General features: G+C 38.2%; 1 protein-coding gene across 1 annotated transcript in view; it reads left to right on the top strand.

Annotated features, from left to right (window-relative positions):
* MAD1L1 (MAD1 mitotic arrest deficient-like 1 (yeast)) overlaps nucleotides 1-27,878 on the top strand; it is a 376,265-nt gene that overhangs the window by 31,411 nt on the left and 316,976 nt on the right. The window contains exon 10 of the mRNA XM_010570286.1: nucleotides 9,754-9,840. Coding sequence (XP_010568588.1) covers nucleotides 9,754-9,840 — 87 coding nt within the window. The remainder of the gene's footprint in view (nucleotides 1-9,753; nucleotides 9,841-27,878) is intronic.

Below are 27,878 nucleotides of genomic sequence, written 5' to 3'. Positions count from 1 at the left end.
TACCCCCCACTTCCCAGCCCCCCTGTGAAGCCTTCATTTTTCCCAGCAAATAGTTCACGCTATCCTTTCTGCCCAACTCAAGATTGTCACGATGCTTGTTCCAATTCCATTGACAAATGGAAACTGTATGAAAAACTACCCTAGTTATCAGTCCCTAAAATAAGTTATTTTATTAATTTCACAGAGTTGTTTTTCCCTTTAGCTGATTTTTTTTCTCTCAAATTAAGTTCATGAGGGGGTAAAAGACTTAAAATAGCTTTTGCTGCTGCTGCTGTAAAATGAAACATTACATTATTAAATGTGTTTACATTTTGTGCTAGAAATCGTAAGGGTGGTAGGTACGAAATTATATGCCACAATAATTTCCTTTCAGCAGCATCATTAATACATAATTACATTCACTAAATTAAATTGCAAATTGAGAAAAAACATTTGCTTCTTTAATTGTAAAGATCGTGCTGATATCTACTCTAGTTTGTAAGGAGCAACAGCCATTTTTTAAAATCCTTTATGATCGTTTCCAGCTTCACTACTTTTTGCTACTGCTGGTAAATAGCTAAAAGGTCCTTTAGAAGTTTGTGTTTTGTATTCGTTTTTTTTTTTTCTTCTTCTGTTTGATCTCTAATCTCTGTTGGTTTTTGGGGGGAAAAGTTAAGCAAAAAGAACTGTTATCCACAGATGTCATCTTGGAGCCTTGAGTAGTACAAGGCTATAATTGGTTTAGAATTTCAAAGTGATTGTGACTGAATCCTTAAGGTACTTAATGATCACCATCCTTAATATAGGACTTTTTAGTTTTTTTAAGAAGACATAGAGCAATGATAAGATACAGTCAGAAAATAGAGAAGAGTGGGATGTGGGATGGAGAACACAGTGCTGTGGGCAGTGCTGTCTGACTTTGAGAAGAATGCTGTTCCTGTTGTAGGAAGTCTCTGTTGCTAGAAACCAAGGATTTTCCTTGCATCATACCAAACAATGGTTTGAAAGCATTTCAAAGACACTGGTTCTTATTGATTAGTAAGTACAATAGGTTTGTTGTGCTTCCTTGATAACCTGAAAAAGGGAAGACCTTAAGAACTGTTTGTTTTCTTATATTGGAAGAACATAAAATACAGAATATTTAATAGCTTTGCAGATACGCTCCATATTTCTTGAGTTGTATATTAAATGGCTTATCGTTGCCTTTATAGACTGTTTCATTTTATGCAACTGAGTTTAAGCCAAATTAAAATTCTTTTGTATTACAGCATGATTGAAATATGTGGACTATCTGTCTTTTTTTTTCTTTTTTTTTTTGTCCTGTGGGATGAGGCATAACAATGCATGCTTCAAGAAGGAATTGGTTACATCTGTATTATAATACCAAAAAGATTGGTTTTTTGGTTTTGTCTGAGAGAGTCAAGAGCAGGGGATGGCAAAGTATGCTTTGATTGTTTTGAAAATGTCAAGCATAAGTAAGAGTTTTAGAGCCAATTTTTTTTTTTTTAATTTCTTATTTATGCTACAAATCATTAGCTTTTGTGCCAAAAAACCCGAAGAGCGGCAGCTGAGTAGAATGGAGAGCAAAGCAAGGATGTTTTGCTCCGGTGGTACCAAGTGGTCATCCTTGTGCTGTGATGTGCTACTGCAGAACAATTAAAGGACATCCCTGTGGGTTAGCAGCAGTACAAATTGAGCTTGTGTGGGGATATACCTGTCATTATTAAGAGCTCAGGACAGTTTATTCTGTTTTTCTAGTTAACTCTCCATTTCCCTTGCTACTTACGGACTTTCTCTGCAGTGGTACATCTTTTTTCTGTTTAAAGCATAGGTTGTTTTTGACTCTTAATGAAGCCTAGTCTTCACAGTACCAAAACAAATCTTTGAGAGATAGCGTACAATTATTCATCCACCCCAAAAACTAAAATGATGACATGATGGTGGATCTCTTGCAACATAGGTAGCCTGACTTCTCACCAGTTTTTGAGAGCCAGACTGACAGTTCACGTATCTCACCCTTGAACCCCCTTATTGCTTTTTCCATGTGGCTGGTGTTACCTGACTCATAGAGTGTAGCACTGTAAACTCAATGAGAGCTTGAGGATATGTTTTGATGAGAAGACAGCTGAGCCAGTTAACAGCTTCTTGGTGAAAGGGGGAATTTCAGCAAGCTGATTCAGACCTTCAGTGGCAGAAAATGAACCAGGAAAAGCCAGTGACTGCCACTTCAGTGGCAGCAAGCAATTAGATTTGCTCCGCTGCTCACACTGAATTGTATCTGGAGAAGCCTGGAAGTCTACAATGATGATTATTGGTGTGAGCTGGACCCCTTTTGGAAAGGCAACACTCTCTGCGCTTGCTGTGTAAAAAGCTCAGCCATGTGCTCTAGCACTTTTTTAATCAGACTATAGAAAATTGCTTTTGTTTCACCATGCTCTCTCAAAACTCTAAATTGCATGTCATGTGATTCAGTATGCAATGACCTGACTTCTAGGTGAAGATTAAAAAAAAAAAAAAGCTGACTATTCTCATCTTCCAAATCTGTAGGTTTGGTACTACTATGTATACATTCTCTCTCCTTGAGGTCTATTAAAGCCTTTCACCTTTCACTTCTAAGGTTACATTCAACTACGCAATGTGTGTGCTTGCAAAGTTTCAGTGGTTTGTTCTGTTCTGTGCTTGTTGTTAGAGCAGTGGTAGGGATGAGAAGTTTGGAATGTTGAAGTGCCTGCCAAATGATTAATTTTTTTCAAAAGTAAGATTAATTTTATCTTGTTGAGCTCTTAAATTTATCTTTAAAGTAGAAATGAAACTTGAAAAAATTGGTTGTTATGATGCCATATCGTTAACTTTGGGAGGAAAAGACCTTTTTTCATTAAACCCCAAAAATGTCTGTTGACTGGAATCTAAGATAGTTTTCTTCCTTTTTTTCCCCTCCCCTCTTCAAATTACGGCTTGATTGGATTAATTGCTAATTTTGCAGTTGCTTCAAAAGAGACATATCAATTGTCTTTAGAATTGTTAAGACATGTACAAACACTTAAAATGCTTTCTTACAAATAAGTTGTTCTGCTTCAAGTGGTTAATAGGGACATTTGCTTTGGTAAAGAGCAATTGGATTTGTTGATTCTATCTATACACAAACATGAAGTTTCTTTTCTAAATGAAGGGAACCTCAGAAGCTGAGATTGCTTGTTGCTTTCAGTTTACACTTCAGATTTCTTCCAGTCACTTTGTAGATAAAATATTAAGCATACAATTTATTGGAGAAACAGTCTAAGGTATACCTTAGTTTTGTGTTTTTTGACAGCTCTTAGCACCTTCATTTGAATGAATAAAGGTAAGTGGTTGCTTTTCAAAGCATTTTAATCAAAGTGTTACAAAACACTAAATGTGTCCTAATTGCCTAGGAAATTTTGAGAACTTATTTTTGTGAACAATGTGTGTAGCAGATTCCTTACCATATGGTTTAGTTAATGTAGTTAGCAATAGCAAGGGAGGATGTAGGCATGAAGACATTAACAAATAGGTATAACTACCTGCACTGGAGCTTGAAGGGGCTTTTTTGCAAGAGAAGTACTGTTGTGAAACTTCACTCTCAGAACTTTCAGGCTGGGACACCAGAATTTAGTGGCGATGTTTTCCTCTAGTCTGGTGAAGAGGAGCTAAGGTATGCTCCCAGGGAGGTGAGGCATATTTTGAGGGGAAAGGGACGTTGTGCAAGTTGCAGTTTTCTGATACAAACTTTGAGTTAATATGACCAAATTAAACTTAAGGACTGTGTTGCTGTATCTTGGGAAGTCTGTATGTGCTGTTGTGATGATTGTTATTTGCTGTGTTTTGTTGAAGGGCAAGTCATCATAGGAACTGAGCTGCTTTTTGGACTTGCTGGTGAAGTTTAAGAAATAAGTGGGAGTCCTGTAAATCAGAGATAGAGGAGTTAAAGCAGTCATAGAGCTCAAATATACAAAAAGGATGTTCAGGAGACTTACTTCAAACATACAGGAAGAGACTATTACAGACGTTCCCCAGCCTTCCTAATCACACAGAAATATTTAAAACAACTAAAATTCCTTTCCAGAAATCTTCTGTTGTTGTCATGTTATCGTTATGTGTTTGTTCTTCACATGCTGTTGTTTTCCTGCCTAGAAAGAAGATTAAATTCTTTTTAAAAGTAGAAAAGGTCCTTCTTGGGGAGAGGAGAATTTCAAAATCTTCTTGTGTTTCTTATATATAATATAAAAACAGATAAGGAACAAAATCCAGATTTTTATACTTTTAGGAGGCTGCCTTTAAAAAACAAACAAGACCCCAAAAGCCGCTCCCCCAACCAAAACAAAAAACCCTGGAAATTTTTTTTTATTGAAGAGAAAGAAGCAGATGTGCCCTCCTTTTCTGTGCCTGATTCTCTTAACAAATGCTTTAGTAAAGACTTCTGTCTCTGGTCTTTGTCAGTTAATTATGCTTACATGTAAAACAATTTATAGATCTGCCTAAAACATTTGCCAAAAATCTGGGAATATTCAGTTTCAATTTGATGTGACTTAGTCAACACAACCAAATCTGTGTCATTGTATATTCATACTAAGTTAAAACTATAGAGAGAAAATGTTAATTCAACAGACTTCCAAAAATAAATAATTCTGAGTAATTTAGTATAATAAGTGTGTTATTTGGTAGTTTCAAGCAAATTTAATTTAAAAAAAAAAAAGCCGTGAAGAACTTAGTCCTCCAAACAGAGTTGACTAAGTGCCTGTTTTTCTATTTAGTTTTACTTTTGTCTTGCACTTCCATAGTTAAAATTTAATGTCAGACATCTAGCTACAATCAAACCTCTTCCTTTGCTGTGAATTTTGAAACGTTTTATAGAAGCAATAAGAAGTCGACGTTCTAATAAATTATAAATTAAAAAATATTCCAATTTTTACTTTAACATCTTCATCTGCTTATTGAGTCTTGATTTAATGTTACTTCAACAGCTAATTCTCAGTGTCTAACTGTCATAGTTTTTACTGAAATGGTAGCAGATCCTTAACTAGGACAGTTCAACAGAGCTTTCTAGCAAATGCCTATGAAATGTTGGTTGTGTGCATTAAAAAAAAAAAGCATAAAAAAATGCATAAGACATTTTCCTTGTTAAAAATTAAAAAAGTGTGCCAGTGAGCACTTAAAAGTCATTGAGTGATGTGGATGGGCATCCCATTAAGTTAATTTTTCACTTCATTTGAACAGTTTTAGGTTTTTATCATTCTTAAATTGCTCCTTTTCAAATTATCTGCACTTCAAAGGAAGTCAGAGAGCTTTGGTTAACAGCAATTTGTCCCTCTCGTGCCTTACTATGCTGCTAAACTATACTGGACTAATATGCTCATTTACGGCAAAAAAATCTTGTTTCCAAATTAGGCTTAAATTCTCCTGTTTGTTTGGTTTCTTGATTTTTGCTTAAATGTTATTGCAGAAAGAAATGCAGTCTCAGGATGGGATGGTGGGGCAGAGGAAGAACGTTCTAGCTTTTGGCTCCTTGTGCCTTACCCAGGAGAAAGGAACTGAAGTCAGTGATTTAATCTGCATCCGCATTTTAGAAGCCACTTTGTCATTTGTTCTTCATGTTATCTTTATAATTACATAGCATATGGTTCAGTTTTAATCACATGCTACTCTTGAATCATACCGTTAAGTGTATGTGTTTCATTTACAGGATTTTGCACGGCTGATGCAAACTACATGTGTTTTTTCTATGTGGTTCCATGGGCTCCATTGTTACATGGGGAAGGAAGATGTCTGCAGGATTGCAGGGCAAACATAGTGACAGCACACAAAGCAGCAGCTTTTCAGAAAGGGAGTTCTGGGTATGTTTGTTAGGATAGAGTTTCAAACTTCCTCGAAGTAGCTGTGGTGATTCAAGTAGTGTTGGTAAGCTGTATTGTCATACAGATTCTCTTAAAGCAGACTTCTTGGCTTTTTAATGCTGGTTTGATATCATCTGTTCCATAGGGAATGGAAGGAGCTTAGCAGAAGTTATATACAGCTAGCCCATCAGACAAAGGCTCGCAAGGCCAGAACATGTTACGTGTGTGTTGGGATGCTGACAAATTTATCTCTTTATGCAGCATTGTTTTCAGAAACTTGTGAAACGAGGGGCCTGTTTACAGTGATGAGGACTGGTTGGTATGTGCAGTGCTTTGGAATTGACCAATTCTCTTCAAACTGAACGCTCATCTGATTTAATTTCATTGTGCATGCAGCGTCATTCCTCTACTTGGAAGTGTTTAAATTTGGCTTTTGCCAAATTGTGTATTATCAGGATAGGATGTAGACCTCAGAAACAGGCTTTGAAACCTCTCAATAAAGGTATTTGACAGCAGAGTGTGTGCAAGGGGTGTCTTTGTCTCTTATCATCTGACATGATTTAGTTTTACAGAAAGTGAAGTCTTCTTTAGGGAGGGTTAATACCCATTATTTTCTGTTATATATCTATGGCACTCCACTTTGGGGGAAAAAAAAAAAAAGTAACTAATGCCAGTAAAACATCCTCCAGAACTAAGTATAACCCTAAAGCTGCCAGTTGCTGAAACTGAGATTGGAAGCTGATTGTTGATTTGAATTGCTGAACAGATGAGGATGATTGTTTTTTATTGGAAATTTGTCAGTAGCTATCATTACTAGAAATCTGTGGCTTTTATAATTCCATCTCATTTTACTATTGGATTAATTTCAGTTCTCTATCTCAGCCCTAATGCATTATGGTATGAATTTCTGAGAAAATGAGGAAAAAAATCAAGGCAAATACACTTTTTTGCCCATTTAAAGAAATCTGTGCAATTACTTCATTGATGCAGGGACCAAACACTGGTGGAGGCTGGCACTCAAAGCAGCCAGAGAGATGCCTGATACTAACTATCCTTGTGATAAATCTGCTGTATTTGGGTGAATTATGAGAGGCTTAGAACTGCATTTTTCAGAGCCTTGTTGACTTGGCATTAAATTTTACAAAGATTGTCCATGTTGAAATTGGTGTGTCTGCTCACAGCTTCTTTTTGCCAAGCAGACTAAGCATAACCAGTCCATTTCTGTCTGGTGTTTTCTGGTTTTTAGCTTCTGGTGACTCTAGTAGGTGAAGGATGGTGAAGTGGAAAGGGAAACATGATTCGTAATTTTTTTTTTTTTCTTCTCATCAGCACTAATACAAAGTTGCCTTTATCTTTACCTTATCTCTGGATTTTTCTAGTCAGAAACTACTGTGGAAAGAGAACATCTACTTCCTTAATTCATGGTAAAAAAAAACAAAACAAAACAAAAAAACAACAAAAAAAATCTGAGTCAGAGGTCTGCTTCCTGCAGATAGAAGCTAATGAAGCCATGTTGAAATCAGATTGTAGCTTTATAGACTTCTCTTGTAGTTTTTTTGCTGTATTTTTTTCCTCCTGTAGACCGTGTGGAGTATGCAAAACCGTCTTCCACTTTGTGGCATATGTTATCATTTAGTTCACCATTTATATACCAACAGAAAGAACCTGAGTCCTCCAGCTTGGAAAACAAAGTTAGAGCAGTGTTAGATTTGAGTTCTTCAGAGGTGAGATTCCAAGAAACCAGTGTTATTTTTCTGTTGCTCTTGGGTTATGTGGAGATGTGGCTTGCATCAGACTGGGTTGAATCAGTTCTCCAGTGTTTGCTCTGATGCCCAGCCATTAAGTAGCCTTCAGTAAAGAGATGGGGAACTGCTTAAATTAAGAAACCCTTCAGGCTCAGCTACAGGAGTTTGAAGTGTGTTATCTGGTGCTGCAACACATTTGAAAACCCAGGTGCATGTTGGTTTAAAATTGACTTGTCTCTGCTACCAGAATTTGAATTTTAGATGTTTTAGTCAAGCCATCTCCAGGTTGGTGTCTTGGTTTCTTCTCATAGTTTCCTTGACCGTTGAGTGTGATGTCTTTGAAGGATGGTGTTTCATCCTGTTCTGATTTATTTGACTGCCGCAATATGTGTCTCCATTGTCTGAGGAGAGACCACCTCTATCTGTTTTATTATATATTGACTGTTAAGATTTGCGTGTAACGCAAGTGGTCTTAGAGGTTTCAAAATTTTCTGCTGAGGAAGGCTCCAAGTGTGCAACTCTGGAAGCAAAAAGGAGGAACCTTTGAACTGGGATTGCCAGAATTGAATCCTGTCTGCATCAGCTCAGTGTTTAACTGATTTTCACTTGGCTGGAAGTGACAGATGATTAAAGAGAAAAAGTGATGTCTTTTCTGTATGTAAATAGTTGGCTGAAAAGTGGTATCATCAGAGAAAGTGCTTCTTTAGTCCTAGATTCAGTCAGAATCCCAGTGGTCAAACTAGAGGCACATCTCCTACCTATCCAGTTTTTGGAGCGGCAGGGCCCTCATTCCAGGTCTGTATTTGGATAATGTAAAGTCTGGCCAGGCTTAATTTCATCTGCCAGAAACAGTGAAGCCTTGACTTGCATCTTGGGGGACATGACAGAATGTGTTTCTACAGATTTCACTTCTGCAAAACTAGCTTCCCACTCATTCACTATGAAAAAAACCGTTTCAAGGTTTGGGTCACTCTTCCCCTTTGGGTGTGATGCATCTTGCTGTAGCAAAAGGATGTACCCAGTACGTACTGTGATGCCCTTTCCAGCTTCCTTTCTTTTGAGAAGTGTGGTACAGATGCTTCTCTTTTGGGATGGGAAACCATTTCTGGTGACTCAAAAGAAAAATGTTTTTCTATTTTTCCATAAGCTGCCTTCATTTAGAGTTGAATATCTTGCACTCGTGATTTAAAGATAGGTCTCCAAAAGGAACATTTGTCTCCTGCAGAGACTATCGATGTGGGATAGTGGTTTCTGGGACTGTCAGACTAGAGTTATCTTGATCCCGTTCCACTAGCTTTAAGAATTCATTATTGGATTTGATGGAAAATTAAACCTATTTGTGACATCTGCAGAGCTGTTGCTACCAGATCTGTAGAAATCTTTGATCTCTTTGACAAAAAAGATTATCAGAGTCCTATCTGAAGTGTTATCTAGAGCTTATGGATTATTATTGCTTTTTTTTTCCCCCGATGGCTCTTGAGTCACTGCCTGTATGAAGGATTTTGAAGTCAGCACACTGGTAATTGTGTGGGAACACTGCTTTGAGATCACCTATGACATAGCTGAACCCCTACACTATCAGAGGGTATTCAGCAGTAGCCAGAGTTGTTGAATTGTACAGTCTATATGTACATTTACTTCTTCCTTTTCTTACCCTATTGGTAATAATCCTGTGATCATGCTCCACTGAGGCTCTGTAGCTGAGTAGCAATTAGAGTAATGCTGGGTGTGCTCACCCCTGTGTGTGTGCTGAGCACTAGGATGGGGAGGAGGTTGTGAACACGTATTCTTATGTATGTTAAAAAAAACCAAACCCAAAAACGTGTTCAGGTGATAAGCTGTCTGTTCATCTGGTATGAATGTTTATGCAGGCTGCTTGCTTTGAAGAATTTGGTCGTGCTGACTCTATGGCTTTAAAGTTTGTTTATGGGTTGAAGTGAACAGCAGGTGAGATGCTGCAAGTTGTATGGTGATTACAGCTTACAGCAATGGCTTTAATAAAACAGGCTTTTATGTAAGCTGGACAAGATGCAACCCTGTGTTTGAAGCAACTGCAGCAATTTTGGCTTGGTGAGGTTGCCTTGTCTGCTTTGGGTGACACCCTTTTTATGGTTATGTATGGAACATAGTTTTTCAACCAATGATTTGTTAAAAGTTTCTATTTTGTTTTAATTGTGTAGGACACCTGATGATCTCTCAAGGCAAATTGTGGCCCTGCAGCAAAGGGAGCTTGCACTGAAAGAGCAGAACTCTACCATCACGAACAGGTGAGTGATACCAATAGTGGATGCTGGCAGCAAGACACTGCTATATTAAAGTGTGTACAAAGAAAACAAGGACTGCAAACTGAGAGAATGGCTCTTTAGATTTCCTTACTGTTCCATAGAGCCTTCTATGCTGTCTTCTTTTCCATGTTGATGAAGAGTTTTTTTGCTTACTTAAATCCTTGCAGGAAGAAATAGATGAAGAACTGTGGGTGGATACGGTGAAGAGTCAGTCAGTCCAGCTTTATTTTATGAGCTAAAGTGTTTGCAAGGGGAAATGAGCTGCTTTCCCAGGCAGTTTCATCAGGAAAGGGAATGTCACAGCAAAATGTGCAAAGTGGTCATCTGGGTGTGGGAAAGGGAGTAAGAGCACTGAGGACTGTGATTTGACTACTGAAAGGACCAGTTTGTATAGCTGGTGGTGGAAAAGTATGTTTGTAGTTTTCATGGCAAAGTACTGCTAGACCTTGGGAGGAGCAGTTTGTTTATAGAGCGAGATATGTATTTGAAACTAGAGGGTGTTTAAGCCTTTGCAGTGGTGTGGGAGTGAATGTCTAATAGGGGAAATGAATTTGTCCGCCAGAGCTTAACTTTCCAGATTGCATCGGTTACATATAGCCTTTCTTAACATGGTTCTATAGTGTGCCAGAAAGTGCTTCTCATCCTTGGTGTACATATTCTTGGGTTCCCACACTGTTTTATTTCCTCACATTAGGAACCCGTTGTCTGTTCTTGTTAAAAGCAATACCTCTATCTTTCAAAAAGGCTCTTGAACTGTTTGCATTGCCAAGGTGTCAGCTGACTTGTCTAAGCAACAGAAGTGTGGAGAACTTCAGCCTTTGATGTGAACATGTTGAATGTAAAGCAGTCCAACACTGTGTAATTGAGCACTGGAAAAGCACTCTTAGTTTGTCTTGGGCTGCATTTACTAATGTGTCTCCTGAGGTATGTGGTAGATTTTCGTTGAAGAGATGATGGTGTTCTGGGCTCTGCTGTACTAATGATGGGCAGGATTCAAGCTGGGTGTTAAAAGCTTTGTGTGTGCTGCTACTGTTAATGAAACTGTTTAGTCAGTTGTAAAATTGTTAGCCAAGTATAAATTCCCGTGAGTGCAGCTGGCCAAATTGTTTTGTGTTTTTTGCTGAGAAGTTTAAAGGGGGGGGGGGAATCTCACCAGTATAAAAAAGACATTTCATATATTAAAAATAAACCAAGTAAACCCTCAAACCCACAACTGATCAAATGATCAAATAAAAGAATGATGGTAATGTTTGAGTTATGGATTTTTTTTTTTCCCAGGCTGTTTCTCACAGCCTGTCAGAGAAATGCTTTTTCTAAATTTATTAAGGGCCAAGGGGAATCATCTGTTGAAAAAGCAGCCTTTTGGTAGTGCCTGTTCATGCTGGATGTAATTGTGCCTATTTAGTTTAAAAATAAAAACATGATTAAGATTACTTCTTGATTTCAAGTGAAATGAGCTGTAAAGCTGCTTAAATTAAAATTCTAACATTTTCTTGATGCAATGCTATGTGTCATTTCCAAAACTGATAATTTTGGCTTTCTTCTGTCACATACCTTATTCTGTCTTAAAATGTAGGCAATAAGATACATTTTTAAAAACCTTTCATTACAGATGATTTGAAAGTTCCCAGGAGAAGGTCTTGAGTCTTTGGAAATAAAACCTTGTTAAGGAAGCAAATCTAATTTTCTCTTTTCCCTGAATGACATCCAGATTTAGCTGATGGTCTTCTCTTTTATTTGTTTCATAATTGTGTTCAGAATGGTCTGTGTATTACAGTAACTTAATATGTGATCATGACTCCCTCTAGTGATTGAGCCCAGCACTTATTCAGCTTTCTATTGTTTTTCCAGCTACAAGTTCTTTTGCCCTTAGTTGAAATGTATTAAGTCTTCAGTACCAATAGTGCTGTTCAATTTACAAAGTCGGTGGTTATGTGTGTATAGAGCAATATGCAGTACAAAGACAAAAGAATTTTTGCCTACCCTAAGAAGCTTTGATTAATTTTCTCCATTAAAATTAATGATTTGGTAGATGCTTAAGAAAACAACATCAGGACTTGGCATCTGGATTTAATTTTGTGGCAATGGAGAATCACAGGTAGTCCTGGCTTACCTGTTGCTACAGTGCAAAATTCAGTTTAGAAGAGGTTTGAGTGTGGTGTTGAAGATGGTGATATGACCCTTTTCCCTAAATGGCTGATACTGAGTCTTTGTATAGTGAATGTATGTTTGGTTGTCACTGAGCTTTTAAACACGGGCAGAAGAGTGCCTGGAGGGGTTTTTTGCAATCTGATTATTCTTTCTCTCAGTCTTCACACTGCAGTCTTCCAAGTGATGGTACCTTTCCCACATTGTCTAGTGACTCTGATAGACACTTGCCAGCTACTGTTTGTCTCGACCTGACAAATAGTCCCCAGTTTCTTTTTGATAAGAGGAGACGCTTGGTAGCGAAGCAGGAGTTAATTGCTAATGTAGTGGAATATGAGCAGGACTTGGCTTCAGAAAAGAAACCAGGCATGGAAAAGGTATCACAAGGGAACAATTTGCTATGTAAGGTCCTATCCGTTTCTGTAAAACTGGAGACAGATCTAGCTCAACTGCTTCTCAGTGTCCCTTAGTTGATGGAGGGTTATGCTATACAAACATACTGGTAACAATGTTTTCCAAATGGCATATGGGTTCACTAAACAGACTAAATTTATTTTGTCTCATTCGTCCATTCTTGAACTGCTTTCCATTTATTACTGTATATTTTTTTAGAGCCAGTGTTTCTGTTATTAAAAAGGCAGTAGGGGTCATCACACACAAAAAGGCTACATCGTTACAAATCAGCCTTTGCACTGATACTCCCCCTGCTTCTGGCTTGGGGATCTGAAATGCAATCTGTGTTTTCTGTAACCTGTGCAATTGCCAGTGTCTCAAGGCCTCCCAGAGATCAAATGATGATGCATATCATATTTACTGTATCACTCAGATTGGATGCTTTTAGACCCAGAACCACAGGACTGAATTTCCTGAACAGTGGGTTTAAATCAATTTCTTTTAACAGTGATTGTTTACATGTTTGAGTTGTGTAGACTCCCTTGGAGCTTGCTATTTTTGCTAGGGAGGAAAACCTCCCTGTGGCGCTAGCATGAGGAAAGAGGGTCACTCTTGCACTGAACACATAAGCAGCAACTCAGTTCTCTTTTTTGTGACTTCAAGATCGCTGAGTAATATAGCTGAAAGTGCCATTAATAGCACGTGATGGAATCTCACTGCTGTTTTGGAGTGTGTTGCTGTAAGTTGTGTAAATAGAGTAAATTATACTTTCAGCAGTAACAGCGGGAAGTATCGTGGAGCTCTGTAACTGCAGAATGAAGACAACAATCCAAAGGCTTAAAAGCTCAAAAGTAGGTTGCTTAGGGCCACTTTGATAGCATGAAGAATACCTGCTCTGCTGTTTAGGAAAAGATAATGAAAGAAAGGTGTTTAATTAGTGGGTCAGTTTAACCCTGCAGCCATCATTCATTTAAGTACATTTATGCCTTGAGTGTGAATGCTATAGGTGTGATATGTTGAAATGTACTTTTTCAGGAAGAGTTGATAGTTGTAGCTTGTAATATGGAAAGTCAGCTGAGCTGTTTATAACCTTTTGTCTTATGGAAAAATGATGTAGTAGTTATGCTATTTTTTTAAGTGAAAAAAGCTGCATATTTATTTTTCCATCATCCTAGCTGCATATTTGGCATCTCTGGAGAGATTTCCTAAAACAATCCTGGCAAAGCATTCTTGAATTTGAAATGTAGGGGAAAACTTCCCTTCTCATCAGTATTGTCCTCTGAGATGGCTAAGCATGAAGGAATGGTGCTGTCTGCAGTTTGATATTTGCTTCAATTCTGAAAGACAGACTATGAAAATGTACTTTTTTGGTTACTTGTGGTCCCTTCCAAAGTGATCATTTCTTTTCTGCTTTTGCTCTTGTTGTCTAAGTATAATATTGACTTTGGACCATTGAGGTATCTTGTAGAAAGTCAAATACAAGGAAACACATAGGTGAAGTTAGTACTGAGCAGGATGAATGACACAAAGAAAAATGGAAGAGCAGTAAATCTTTGGTTCTGGTGTTGGGATCCCGGAGCTGATGGCTTATTCCCATCATCTAGTGTCAGAAACCCAGCCATGTGTTTTGACATATAGTTTCATATGTGAAAAGGGATACGCAGAATATGTTTGAAAAAATATCTTCCTTCTCCAAGTGTTCACAGAGTTCCATTAAGAGACATGGTTGTTAACCACCTTTATTCATATAAATCATGTAAAGCTGATTTACCCAAACAACCTGCTGTGTGTGTTGTTGCTTAAAAATGAAATAAAAAACTAAACCATTGAAGGCTGGGGAATGTAGATTGCAAACTGAACAGAAAATGCTCTTCAGTTGGGCAGCAGGGATTTTCTTTTAATAAAAAAAAAAAACCCAATGAATGAGTGATGGTAAGCTCAGAACCGTCCATCTCCATAAGTGCTGTTAGCTCAGAAGTGTTGTAAATCTATTGCCCATCTTCTCTTTTCCTTGGATGTCCCAAGGAGTGTCAGTTACAAATATAAATAGAGCCTGTCAGACTTCTTCCCCTAATCTTCTGGAAAGTTGGACAGAAGTTTAATTACAGTGAAATGTCTTTTATGTGACAGAGAGAGAAGTGCTAGCTTTTTTGATAGGCTTTATGAGTTATTTTGTGATCAAAAGAAGCACTTAATGTCTAATATAGGACAAGGTAGGGATTTTTTTTTTTCTTCTCTTGTTCATCTGTATGGCACATTGCACCTTGATTTATATGTGGAGGTGTGTGTGTATCTAATACCAGACAAATGTTTATTCACAGTGCTTCAGGGCAATATTAACTGCTGACAGGTTCTGCATTCATTTATAGAGTAATATTATGAAGAAATGACTAGTAGGTATTGCTTTTTCTTTTCTCCAATATGGATCTTTCATGCATTTTTATACCAGAAGGTAGTTGATAGTGTCCCATTAAGTGACCAATCTACTCTCTCCAAATAAATATATTCAAATAGTAAGCTTCCAGAGCAACATCTGGTTATTCGTGACTCTAATTGGGTAGATACAAAGCTTTTCTAATTTTTTCTATCGCATAGTTAGCCCCTAGCAGAAAATAGGAAGGCAAAAAATAATTTAGCCAAGACATTGACTTATGTTTCCAATTCTAAAAACATGGGATTTTGCCCAGACCTTTGCTTTTCATGATTGTGCCATTTTTAGTCTGATTTCCTGAGGAAGTGAGGCTTATTACTGTGCTTTGTGTGTGTATGTAGATGAGATTGTCTGTGCCTACCCTACACTTTTGAACTTGCTACTTGTGTTCTGTCAAGCTTGGCAGATGGTAGAGGTCTCAAACATAATAAATTCCAGCAAGTTTAAGGAAAACAGGTCTCCATCTCCAGGAGAGACATCCTGTTGCTGCAACCAGAGGTCATGCCCTGTTAGGTATCAGAGGCCTGCAAGCAAAAGACCCTCTTAAATGTCACATTGACAGTAAGGCTCTTATCGGAGATCGTGCCTCCTTGGCCACTGCTCATTCGGCCTTGAGACTGGCAGTGAGTGAGCACTGCTCTGATACCACAGTAGTATCACAATCCATAATTTCTGCTATACCACATTATCCAAAGGCTTGTGGCATTTGGGTAGTTCTGTGGTAATGTTGTTGGTATCAGTATTGTTTTCATGCTGTTGGTGTGAGAAATGGAAGTCTACTTGAGTCAGTATTCACCTTTGGAGAGAGAAATCCTTAGGAAACCAGGCAACTTCAGTTCTGGAGCTCATGAAACTAGTCTCTTTTTCTGTTTAAAAGAAAATATAGAGAGAAAGCCTAAAGAACAGCCTCCAGGGGACAGACATAGATTTAATTGTACCATCTTTTCAGCCTGGAGCTCTGTAGAAACTATAGAGTGTAAAACCAGTAAAAATATTAGTATTTGGTTTCTTACCTTATATTTGACTATGCTTCTTAGAGAACATTCAAGGACAATCTGTGAAATGCCTCTGTTAAGTGCTTTGATCACTTCTAATGATTAAAAAATTGTAGAAGCTTTTTAACTCTGTTCTTAATATTTTTTTCTTGTTCCAGGATTGTGATTGACCCTTGGTGTTCCTACTAGCATCCCTGATGTTTGTGCATCTTTTTATTACTAGAATGAACGATAGCTTTCATTTGTTAGTGCTCCTCTGGAGATGCTGATTCAGCAGTCTCTTGGGTGTCCAGGTAGCAGTGTGTCTTATTGACCAGAAAAATGTGTAAAAAATAATCAGTTAATTTGATAGGAAGCATAGACTGTTCTTGACGGTGTGTTGTACAGCAGACACCATGTTTCGTCATGGAGCTGCACTGTAAAAGTTATGGAAAAAGTCAGCCTAGCATTTCTTCTATGCCTGACTCACATCTGTGCTATAAATCTTTCACTTCTGTGAGACTAAAATTCCTAAAAAATCCTAGATGAAATAGATGTATGTTAATACTAGTCTAGAGTTCTCAGAAACTAGAATGAATATTTAGAACTATTGAAGTAATTTGAAGTCAAAACTTATTATCTTTTTTCACTATTCTTTCATTTTTAGCAGATAGATGCTATGATCACATTAATGATTTACATGAGGCTGATGGGCCAAAGGAAGAGTGCCCCACATCCGTGTTATATTTGTGGTATGAATACAAAGGGTGGAATTATAATCTCAGCTACGCAGTAGGCAGCAGTACAAAAATATTCTACTTTGAAACCAGTAGTATTATGTAAAATCATGAATTCAGCCTGTTGCCAAGTTTTGTATAGAGCTCCGGGATTTCTACTGCTTTAAGATTTCCAGTGCTTAGGGATTTGTCTTATTGCCTCTGCAATATGGTAGTAAGCCTTGAAAACTTTTATATGAGTTGGAAAAGAGGAGGGCCCTTCAGTTTCGTAATATCTTTAGAATCAGTCTTGAAGTCATAAGAATGGTCCCATGAATAATGTAGAAGAATGTGGCCTGAGAAGTCTGGATATAGTTTCTGGAGAAGCTTTGTGTTTGCTTGGGTTCTGCTGATCCACTTCATACAGTGACCTGAATTTCTTATATTCTCACATGCAGATGCAGAAGACCACATGAATTGAAAACAAACATCTCTACTCCATATAACCTATCTAGTCTGCACCTAATTATTTTTAAGGCAAATACAATACATTAATTCCTATCTTATTCTATTTTTTTGTTCCCTTCTCCCCCAAAAGCACGATACACGTTTGTTTCTTCCCATATAGTATCTTAAAACTATAGTACTGACTGTGGCTCTTGAACTGTTCCTTTGAAGCGTTTTATGATAAGTTGTCAACAGTCAAACAAGGTTGCGTATAACCATTTTGTCTCTTAATTTGTAATGCTAGAACTTCATTACAGCTTTCCTGAGCAGTCATGAGAAGCCAGAGGAAGATTGGTGGCAGAATGCAGAATGAATTTTCTGTCTTTTTAGACTCATGACACTGTCAACTACTGTCTGGTATAAAAATGCATGAAAGATCCATTTTGGAGAAAAGAAAAAGCAATACCTACTAGTCATTTCTTCATAATTTTACCTATAAATGAATGCAGAACCTGCCAGCAGTTAATACTGCCCTGTAGGTGCCTTAACGGGGGTATCGAAGACTATGGATTTTTCTAAAGTATTTCAGGGTACTGGTTATATTGTTTATTTTAAACAGATTGATGGTTTCCCAGTGCTTTGGGGGGAGTGGGGACAGCCAGAATACACTGAGACATTTTACCAAGGTAAACATGAATTCTGTAGGGTTTTGTAACTGCTGTGAAGTAGTGTCAGTTCAAATACTGCGCAGAATACGGTTATGTCTAAAAAATAGATTGTCTTGGCTGGGATGTCTCAATCAGTTGATCATATCTGCATGTAAACTTTGTTCATCTCTATAGCTAATTGCTTCTTTAACAATTTCTCATCCGGATCACATCAAGTCTACCGCATGACTTCTTCAGCCTGCTGCTATTGGTATTTTCATTATGTATTTTCATTTTAATATTCTCTGTGTCTGCTTGTATGCATATGTGAATGTATAGACCATGGTGTAATATAGTAAATGGAGGAAATACTGTAAGTATATAGCTATTGGTGGGGGGAGGGCATTTTTAGTTAGTTATAAATATTTTCCTAATGTTAAAGTTTTAGCTGTACAAAAGACATACTGCTTGAAAAGTTTAATCAAAAATAAAAAGTAAGCTGCCTTGTCTTTTTTAGCTGTGCAAGGCAAAAAAAACTTGTCATAAATTGCAGTCAACCCCCCCACCAAAAAGCAGCTTCTTTTGCTGCTCTGAAAGTTAAATGACTAATGTGCATAATTTATTTGAGCATCTGTGCTGAAAACTTGCATACCAAGTTTTAGTTCAATGTGATCAACAATGGCGAAAATTAGGATTTATCATGGAAATGCTGACGGATGTGAACATGTGTAGGCTAAACCGGTGCCTGACAAACCTTCTTATTGTGCAATGCTAATGGTGAAACAAATTTTTTTTTTTGCCGTAATTACATTTTTCCCCCCCGTCTGCTTAATTTTCTCCTTTTCAAATTTTGTGGTTTTAGTTGCACTTCATATTTGGATTCCTGCTTTTTCTGGAGTCTGCATAAAACCTCTTAAGCTGTCTTGTGATATTTCTAAGCGTAAGATACCCTGAGCTTTCTGGGTGAGCGAGGGGAGGATCAGCATCCTGAGATCTAGCTGGTGCTTTGCAGTAACGTGCTCGGAACAGAAGATGGTGCCGGCAGCCTTGGCAGCTGCTCCGTCTTCCTTCCCCTCCTCCTCCACCTTTTCTGTCGTGCACAGCCAGGGTGCTGTCACCAGGATTATAAATTCTGGAGCCAATTAGCTAAAAAATGTTACAAGTGAAAGGAAAGAAAGGAAAAGCTGCAGAATATCTTGATGTGAATGTGCCTATCTCAGAAACTCTCCTTGTGGAGAGCTCAGATGTAGCCTTTTACTACAGCTCTGGTGCAGCTTTCAGTGAAGCATCAAACACTTTTGAGGCATCTGGTGAAGGATGCAGTAGTTGGTTTGGAGGAGTTAAGCGTAGGGAGACAAGGCAAGGCCTTCTTAGGAAATTGTGCTGATAATATAAGGTCTTCTGTCAAATGTTTGAAAGATCTTGAGGGTGTGTTTGTGCCTTGACAGTGTTTCCTCCTCTCTCCATCCTTGTCCACAAGATTTCTTGTTGAAGGAAATTTATTGAAAAAAAAAAAATTCTTTTCTAAAATTCTCGAAGTCAGACTGATTGCTTAGTTCTTGCATGGGCATCACAGAGGAGAAACGTGTTTATAGTTAGTTCCTCTCTGTGTCTCTTTTTAGACAGTAGTTGGTGTGTTTTCTGGCAATAGTGGTACAGCCATGCTCTGTTGCTTGGATGAAATTCTGACAATTTCTCACTGCAGCCATTCTTTTGCAGGAATGTGTCACTCCTTAGGAAAGGTAGATGGGGTAGAGTTGGAGATGAGTTCAGGAGGGGTGGTTGGCAACTGGTCCAGTTATTTTGTTGCTGGTGACTTTTCTTTTTTTTTTTTTTTTTCCTTCACTTTAGCCATACAAGAAAAACTGTAGTAGGATCTGACATTCAGAGGGCCCTTTGGGGCTGGATGCTTGGTCAGAAGGCTTAGGCATTGTACTCTGTTAGAGTTCAGAACAGTGTTCTAGCAAAATGTAATTTCCTTTCTGTCATATTTTATGTATAGTCTGTTTTTACATATTTTCAATATTTAAAACAACGTTCACATATTCATAAGTTTTAAAATACATCTCACTGTTAAGAGATGGAAATCAGTAAAAACAACCCACAAAAAAAATCCCAACAAAAAACCCCACAACAAAACCCTCTAGCTTTCCTTTTATTCAAGCAACAAAAATCAAATTCTTATGAGTGGAATAACTACTGAAGAGGCTTTCTGTTTCTCAGCCAGAGAAAGCTTTTGAAATATTTATGGAAATAAACCAAAATGTGTCCCTTTCTGGCTGTACAAATAAGGGATTATCAGATCTAGCCTATGGCAGTTGCAGTACATAGAGTCCAAAGTATCTACAACTAATAAAATATTGTGTATGCTTTAAGAAAACGCTGTGAGGTTTTTTTTGTTTTGTTTTTTTAAAATGGGACTCTGCTGACAAAGTAGCACATCTCCATGGGTTATCCTAATGAAAAAAAAAAAATCCCTCTTCTTGCACCTTGCGTTGGAGGTAAAAATTGTCACCACAACAATGCATTAATTGGCTCTTGGAAACCAAATGTATCACTTATGTTGTTGCATCTTTATCTACTTACAAAGTGACTTCAGTCTTGCTCTTTAACCCTTTCTTTTGTAGCTGGGAGTGTGGAGCAGTGCTCCTTACATCCCTTCCAGTTGAAAGAATCTGAACCCTGTGCCACCAAGGATATAATTGCCACACAGGTTGTGTCACACTCCCAATTTGAGTGAACGTGGTTTTCATTCTACAGATCTTGTGCTGGTGTAAGAATTGGAGCTTGTTGAAGTCAGAGTGCATTTTGATGATTCACAGAAGAATCAGGAAGGCAAGGTTTGTAGGGAGAAGTAATACCCTCTATTAGACCAACTGGTAGGATTAGAAGACAGACACGTGTTTGGGCACACGGCCAATACTCAGATCTGATATAGAAGTAAAAGCCTTCAAGCTAAATGCAGGTTGAGAACAATTACTCCGAGTTTAACTTGATTAATCAATTAGACAATTTGAGAGAGAAGGTAGTGGACACACATGGAATGGGGGGAGGTATGAGACAGAAGAGATGAAAGGGCTGTTAGCATCTGTGAGAAAGAGAGATTTGGTCTAAATCATTCTGATACACGACCAGGCTTTGGATACTTTGATAGGACAATTAGTAGCATGAACTGTCTCCATACAGAAAGAACTTGGAAGCAGATAGACTGTGTGTGTCATGTTTTTGCTGGAGCCGTATACCGGTAAATACTGTGTTTCACTGACTCAGCACTGGTATGTCAGACTTGCAGTTAAGGGGCTAGAACTTTAATTTTATATTAACCAAAAATATTATTTTCTATACTGTCAATACAATCATTTTGTCATATTGTTTGACTTATCTCCTCTGGGCAGTCAGCTGCAGCAGCAAGTCTGAACCTGTCATTACAATGACTGTTGAATGAGTTTTGCTTCATTTGTCCAAATGTGTTCTGGGATAAAGCATGTTTCCTGAGATGCAGTATTTCTGCCTCTTGCACTTGTGAGTACTGTGGGCTATGCTGATGCTGGGAAAGGGCAGCTGTAGATACTGAGCGGGGTGTTGGTGTTTGTGGCAAAATCTGTTGTGAATTTTGAGTAACCATTCAGACTTAACAGGACAGCGTAATGTGGCTTGCTTCGTGTTTTTCTTTTTTCTTTCTTTTTTTTTTTTTAAAATGTGTCTTATTTAATGAAAGTGCACCTGCTGCTGTGCCGCCTAGTGTCATGAGTGGGTGATTTAGATCTCTTAAATCACCACTGTCAAAGGTATTAGCAGAACTGGTTTTAATATGATGTTGTAAAAGCACGACTGACAAAGTTTGATGGCAAGGTTCACTCTATTACTGCACGGCACAATCATTTGAATGATGATGCAAAGTTACCAAGGTACAAAATCAAAGTTACCATACTACAAGGTTATGCGTGGTATCTGTCACTTGCCAAAGATCTGCCATTGGTAAAAGGTCTCTCTGCCTCGAGGAGCAACCTTGAGAGGTGTCCCAGCTCAAGAGGAGATCACTGCCATGCTGCTGCACTGCCTAGCAGGGAGAGCCCAAAGAAGGCTCGTCTTAGGCTGTCACGTTTATGGGATAAAGTGGTTGGCTCGTAGTCACATTACATGTGGTGGGAAAGGTATGCATGAGACTTCTTGTATCCACAACTTTCTTTGTTCCTTAATAAAAGACTCTTGGAAAAGCTACCCGCTATTCATTTGTTAATCGCATGATTGGTGTTCCAAGCTCATGTGTACGGATGCTCACTGGGTCATTGCTCCTTTGTGGGTTGTCTAGAGGAGTTCTTGGCCCAGCTACGGCTCGGGCCTTTACCTCCTTTGGAGCCTGTACCAAACTCCTGCTAATTTGGTTAAGGGGTCGAGTGCCTCCATAACACCTGGTATAATTATGTGTAGTGTAGTGCACAGCCATGGGTGATAAGTCTCTAACTCGCCTATTTGAGAGTAACATAATATCTTTTAACAGTGCATTTGTCAGATTTTTTTCTTTCCTGAATACATCCAAAAGAAAAAAAAAATGCTGATAAGAACTGTGATTATAAAAAACAAGCAACAGTAAGATAACCTGGGGCAAAGTGATGCCTAAAAATACTTGATGTTTTTAAGCTAATTACATTTTATATTGCCAATGACCTTTTGGAAACCTTTCATTTGCATGGATTGCAGATGCCTCCTAAGAAATGCCTTTATGCAAAGAGAAAATGCATTCCAGTCATCTCCTCAAACCCAGAATGCAGGTCTACTGTCTGTAGAACGTGTCCTTTTTCAGAACAACTTTGTAACGTGCTTGTTCTGAACCGCAAGGAGAGCTTTGCCCAGTGGGGAAGACTAGCACCCAGGCTGTGTCATCTTACAAGGCTGCATCTTGAACGTGGGGGTTCTGTGTATAAAGAGCAACACAGGGACATTCTTGAACTTACAGAGGAAGTATTCATTAATACTTAAAGGCAGAGGAAACTTGAAATTCATTCTGACTCCCTTAGGAGATTTGTGGCTCTGTATCAAACTTGTGAATGATGAAATATGGACCTTGTTTCAAATCTACCTGCCAAGTATAAGTCAGAAATTCCTCCGGTTTTGGAAGCCTTTTAATTCGGATTTTTTAATTTTGTCTTGAAGTAGTTACTTCATCTTTTCCCTGAATTAATGCTGAAGGTCTTGAACTGAATATAGGAGAGTGAGGCTGGGTGAAGTTCTAGTAGCTTCTCTTTTCCCATCCTCTGGAGACCATTGTCTAATTCTTGAATGAGAACTGAACAAGAGAGTGAAGGGTAGTTGTAGCTCTCATGGATAAATGTAGCTGTCATTGAGGCTGACAGAAGTTACAGTGTCCTTCTTGTTGTAAACCCGGCAGTTCTGGTCAGACAGCCTTCATTGCTTTTGATGTTTTAAAAATAAAGTGAGTGGCATCTTTTGTTAATGTGTACAGACTTCGAAGAAGTTCCTCATGGCCTTAAAGAACTGAATCAAGCCAAGGAGTCAGTGTAGATGCTACCACGTTTGATCAGTCGGGCTAGTTTTTAATTCATTTTTTCCACAGCACTTTTAATGAGTAAGTTCCTTCTCTAGTTACCTTACTTCAAAGAAGTAGAAGACCATCATTGTGTCTGCTGCAAGATATTAAGCCATGCTCTAGAAACATGCCCTTTTTAGAATAGTGCTTTGGGACTCAGGGATTTGAATCCCCAAAGAAGAGGTCTTTTATTAACCATGTCTCCAAATACAAAACTTCATTGTAGCAGAGGTAATTACTAAAGTAAGACTGGCTGTATCCAAAATAAAGAAATCTTTCTAACCAATCATCTGAATCGCCACCTGTCCAAAAAAAAGGTGTTGCATTGTTGTGTTTCTATTTAAAAGAGAGAAGAATTGGAGACGTCATAAAATCCATGACAGTTTGCTGATGTTACTGATACAGAAGCCATTTACATATTCCCATACTGGAATTTATACCACTATGTACTCATCACTGTGTCAGGAAAGGCTTATGTGAAGGTCAGGTAGTGAGCAGGAAATGTGGGACCAACAGAAGTCCTACGGGAGAGACAAAACAGGACTTGTAAAAACATTTTTCTTAGAAGGAGGCTGATGGTATGAGTGATATGTCTGCTGTGTATTTACACGTGGCCTAGACTGGATCCTCTCTGAAGTACAGTAAATGTTATCTACATTCTTTCTAAGTGTACAAGGATATGTGTTTCTGCTTGTGGTCTATAATGTAGTGCTTCTGTAAAGCATTAAAGCTGCTTAAGGCAAACAGGATGAGGGAGAGGCTGGATGAAAATTGAGAGACCCATATAAGACTGGACTGCAGAAATACTCAAAACTCAGCGGACCTTTGGAAGCAATTTTGTTTCCGGCTCTGGTTCTGACCCAGGACTTCTGTGTGATGTTGAGCAAGTCAGTGATGTCCTCTGGCTTGTGGAAGTGATAGTTTACAAGGCTTATGATAATATTTACTAAAGCATATCTTTGTCAATGCTTTTGCAGGGCTTTCCCAAAGTGCAATTCATGTCACCTGCTTTTACCTATGCCCCAAACAGATTTTTCCAATTCTGCTTAATATAAACATGTTGTAAAGCAGATAGATTTTTGTTTTGCTTTAGTCAGCTTTGTATCCCATTCATTAAATAGCATCCTATTAAGAAAACTGTGGGAACCCTTCTAAGGGGAGGAAGAAGCTGGCAGTATTTTGTGGTTCTGGAATAGACTGTTATGCAAAGAAACCCTACCTTAGTCTCCCGTACAGTTCATGCTTGTACTGTAGGAGTGACAGAGGGATAGGAACAGTTGTGAGAACAGCTTTGTTTTGGCACTACGGCAAGAATTTGTTATGACAGTTGAAGTTTTGCTTCAGTGCAAATTTGCTGGTTTGCCTTACATATTGTAATGGTATGTATTAAGTGAATGAGAGAGTAGGTAAGGTAGGAAGAAATAGGGAGCAATCTAAAAATTGTATGTTCCAACTCCATCTTCTGCAGAAAAGGAGTGGAGTGTGAAGTGAAGAGAGACAGTACGTCATACTGCAAAACCAGCCGCAGCTGAGCAAAACCATCTATGAGAGATGAGTAAACCATCAATATTTCAGATCACTTTTATAAACAAATTTTAGAAAGTGAGAATGAAAACCTGAGGAAACAATGCAGAAGAGTGAGTCTGTGTGTGTTAATGTCCCTTAAGCCCCTAGCAGGCAGGAGAAAAGGTTGTTTGAATTTTAAATTGATTTAAATTCCTTTTGATTTTGCAGTCCGTGCCTGTTCTGTGTATATTGTCCCTGGAAAGTGAGCAGAGGATGTTTAAGACTCCCTTGTTTTTATGCTTGGCTAATTTTATTGTCCTCCTGTATTTTCTAGCTGTAAATGTTGCAGACTTTATTACATTTAAACTGGTTTTAATATAGTAGGTCATAAAAATCTAAGAAACGAGAGGTAGTGTCCACTGCAGTGATGTTTTTAGTGCAGGGAGGATGCTTGCAAGTCACTGAAAGGCTTAAACTGAAACTCTAGGATCATCTGCTTAGTGAAGACAGTTCAGAAATAAAAAAACCCTGTCACAGCCAAGAATGAATTTCATTGTTAAAAAACTCCTCCTTTTCCTTTCATCTGAGGAGCTGGTTTACACTTTGAGGCATCAATCCAAACGTGAGGAGAGGAGGGAGGCTCTGCCTCCTTCCTTTTCCTAAAAAGGTTCAGCAAGTTGTTATATATATAGGTATACAGTGTACATTATATATGTAGCTATTATACAGTATAGCTGAGACCCTTCATAGCTGACTGCTCATTTTTAACCATAAGAGCTATGAATGGACCTGTCTTTATAACTTCTGAGCTGAGAGACATATGCATATACTGGTACTATTCCTGCAAGCTCTAAGCCATCAGTAAGGATTTTTTGCTTTTGCAAATTGAGCCGAATGATAAAAACCATTGGAAAATTGTTCATACCTTCCTGCCTGGCTTCTTAAACAAGGACCCTTGCGAGGGGAGGAGTAAGCAAGCAAGCAACCTCTGTAGATTCCTTGCCCAACCCAGGGCTGGATTACAAATGTAGAAATGAGGAGCAGTTCTAGTTTTTCTACTAATTACAGTTATTCTTTCTGCAACTCACAAATCCTTAAAAAAATTATTTCGTACATCTGCTTTCAGGAGGTCAATTACTCCTGCTGCATTTTAAAGCTAAAATAGTTTTTAAAATAGCTTTAAAGCTAAAATAGGTTGGGAAGATAGGCAGTTACTGGAGGATGGTTCCATGGATATATTTGACATTTCTTAACTGTTGAGTATTTGGCTTTGTAACCTCCTTCAGAGAGTGGCAAGGCTGGTCTCTGTGATCTCCACATGGGTCAGAACTTCATTTAATACCTTTTGACATTAAAACTGTTTGAGAACTGGTGCCTGTGGTATTGTCTGTTAGTTCTGATTTCATCACAGCTTAACAGATAGTAAATGTTCCTGTAAAATGTTTATGATGATTTGTGCAAATGACAACTTCAGTTCTCACGTCACAAAGTTGTATCTCTTAGCAGCCACTTTACACCCAGTTCCACATTCAGCACAAACTGAGAGCCACAGAGGAACAGAAGCTGAGCAAGCTTTCTGTTGTCTAAAATGTCACAAATGGGGAATAGCTTAAAACATAGTGTCTAACTGAGGCACAGTTAGCATGTTAGAATCCTCTGTCCACTAACCTGAAGCTTCAATGTAAAATTTAATGAGATTACAGGCTGTCAGTAATGTCCATCACTATCCCATCACTTGTTCAGCTTTGTCTGTATCTAAACAAATATCTGAATAGCTAACCTTTTCCTTCTTTTAAACCTCCATTATTTTCCCACTACTCCTTAATTTCTACAGCAGAAAAAAAGAAATAAAATTAGAAAGCCTTGACTGTATGCATTCCTGTGTAAATTTTGCATCATCTTGCATTTGAATTCTTGTACCTTTAACTTTTGCTTTGAAGATAATGGGAAGGAAAAGGTGCCCAATTTGCTGCTCTTTAAAACCTTAAAATCTTTCTGTTCGAAAAGCTTGTGACTTTTTTTTTTTTTTAAACATTTGGGTCCTGCCTGCCATAGTTATGGAAGATGCTGTTTGACTAGAAAAATCAGTAACTTTATGATGTAACTTATAAATAGATGAAACTTCAACAATTTGGATTTTTGCCCGATTATACCTATTCTCCAGTATATGTTAGTATAATAGTTCACAACTGAATGGAGCTGGAAAGAAATCTGTCCTTGTTACAAGGGAGCCTTATGTCTCTTCAAGACTGACATTCTGCCCAACAGAACAGCTGATGCTGCATCTCAGGAATGCAAAAATAATCAACCCCCCCAGCATTTAAAGTCAACAAATCTTCTTTCTATTTGCTTTCATTTTTGCCCACACTGCCGTTTTATTAAGGTTCTTCTGCTAAGTATGAAGGTCAGTAACTTACTATGAAAATTGGTTCTGAAATTATGAAAATCCATATCTAGGAACTGGTAGTTTAGAGAAACCGTCAGGTATTGTAAGGCTTGAGATAGATAACATTAGCCAACTTATACTGTGTATCTTTTTTCCTTTAAGTAAATATGATATGGTTTCTTAGCAAAAAAAAATTTAACTTTTTGATAGTATCTCAAGCATTCTTACACGTACAAGTGTTGTTAAGATTTCTAATCTTATATTTGAGGTACCTTTGTAACAGAGGATGGTTGGCTTATGTGGCTTGATAGACCTACCTCTAAATACTTAGTTCTGTAACTTAGAAAAAATCCTCTTTTTGGAGAGTGTGTCGTTGCAAATATGGGGACAAAGGCAAGCCAAACCCTCCTTTTCTGGTCTTGTCCAGCCAGCAGTGAGGTCTGGTGTGTTCCCCCTTTACACAGCTGTGCTTCTGGTGTGTCTGTGTGCAGTGGTGGGCTCTGCTAAGCAGAAAACTAGCATGAATTGGAGAGGAGTCACAAGTCTCTTCATCTGGGAATCAATCCAGCTCTTGGATTCTTAACCTTTTTCTCTTCCTGGCACCCCCAACATTGTTCACTGGGAAGGACAAATGAGGCTTGAGTTAAACGCAGGTGTGTATAAAAGGTACTAAAATAATGTCTTTTGCAGCATGTATTTTGGCAAGATGAATTAATGTGTGTTACTGCTCCACAGTGGAACTCACAGATTTCACGCAGGCTCTTTTAATCTGTCTTTAAATAGTGTTCACAATTTCTTTTTTTCATTCCTTTATTTTTGTCCTT

The sequence above is a fragment of the Haliaeetus leucocephalus genome, unplaced genomic scaffold (assembly GCF_000737465.1).
Source record: "Haliaeetus leucocephalus isolate CR32 unplaced genomic scaffold, Haliaeetus_leucocephalus-4.0 Scaffold295, whole genome shotgun sequence".
NCBI lineage: Eukaryota > Metazoa > Chordata > Aves > Accipitriformes > Accipitridae > Haliaeetus > Haliaeetus leucocephalus.
This window is presented reverse-complemented; position numbering and strand designations above follow the sequence as displayed.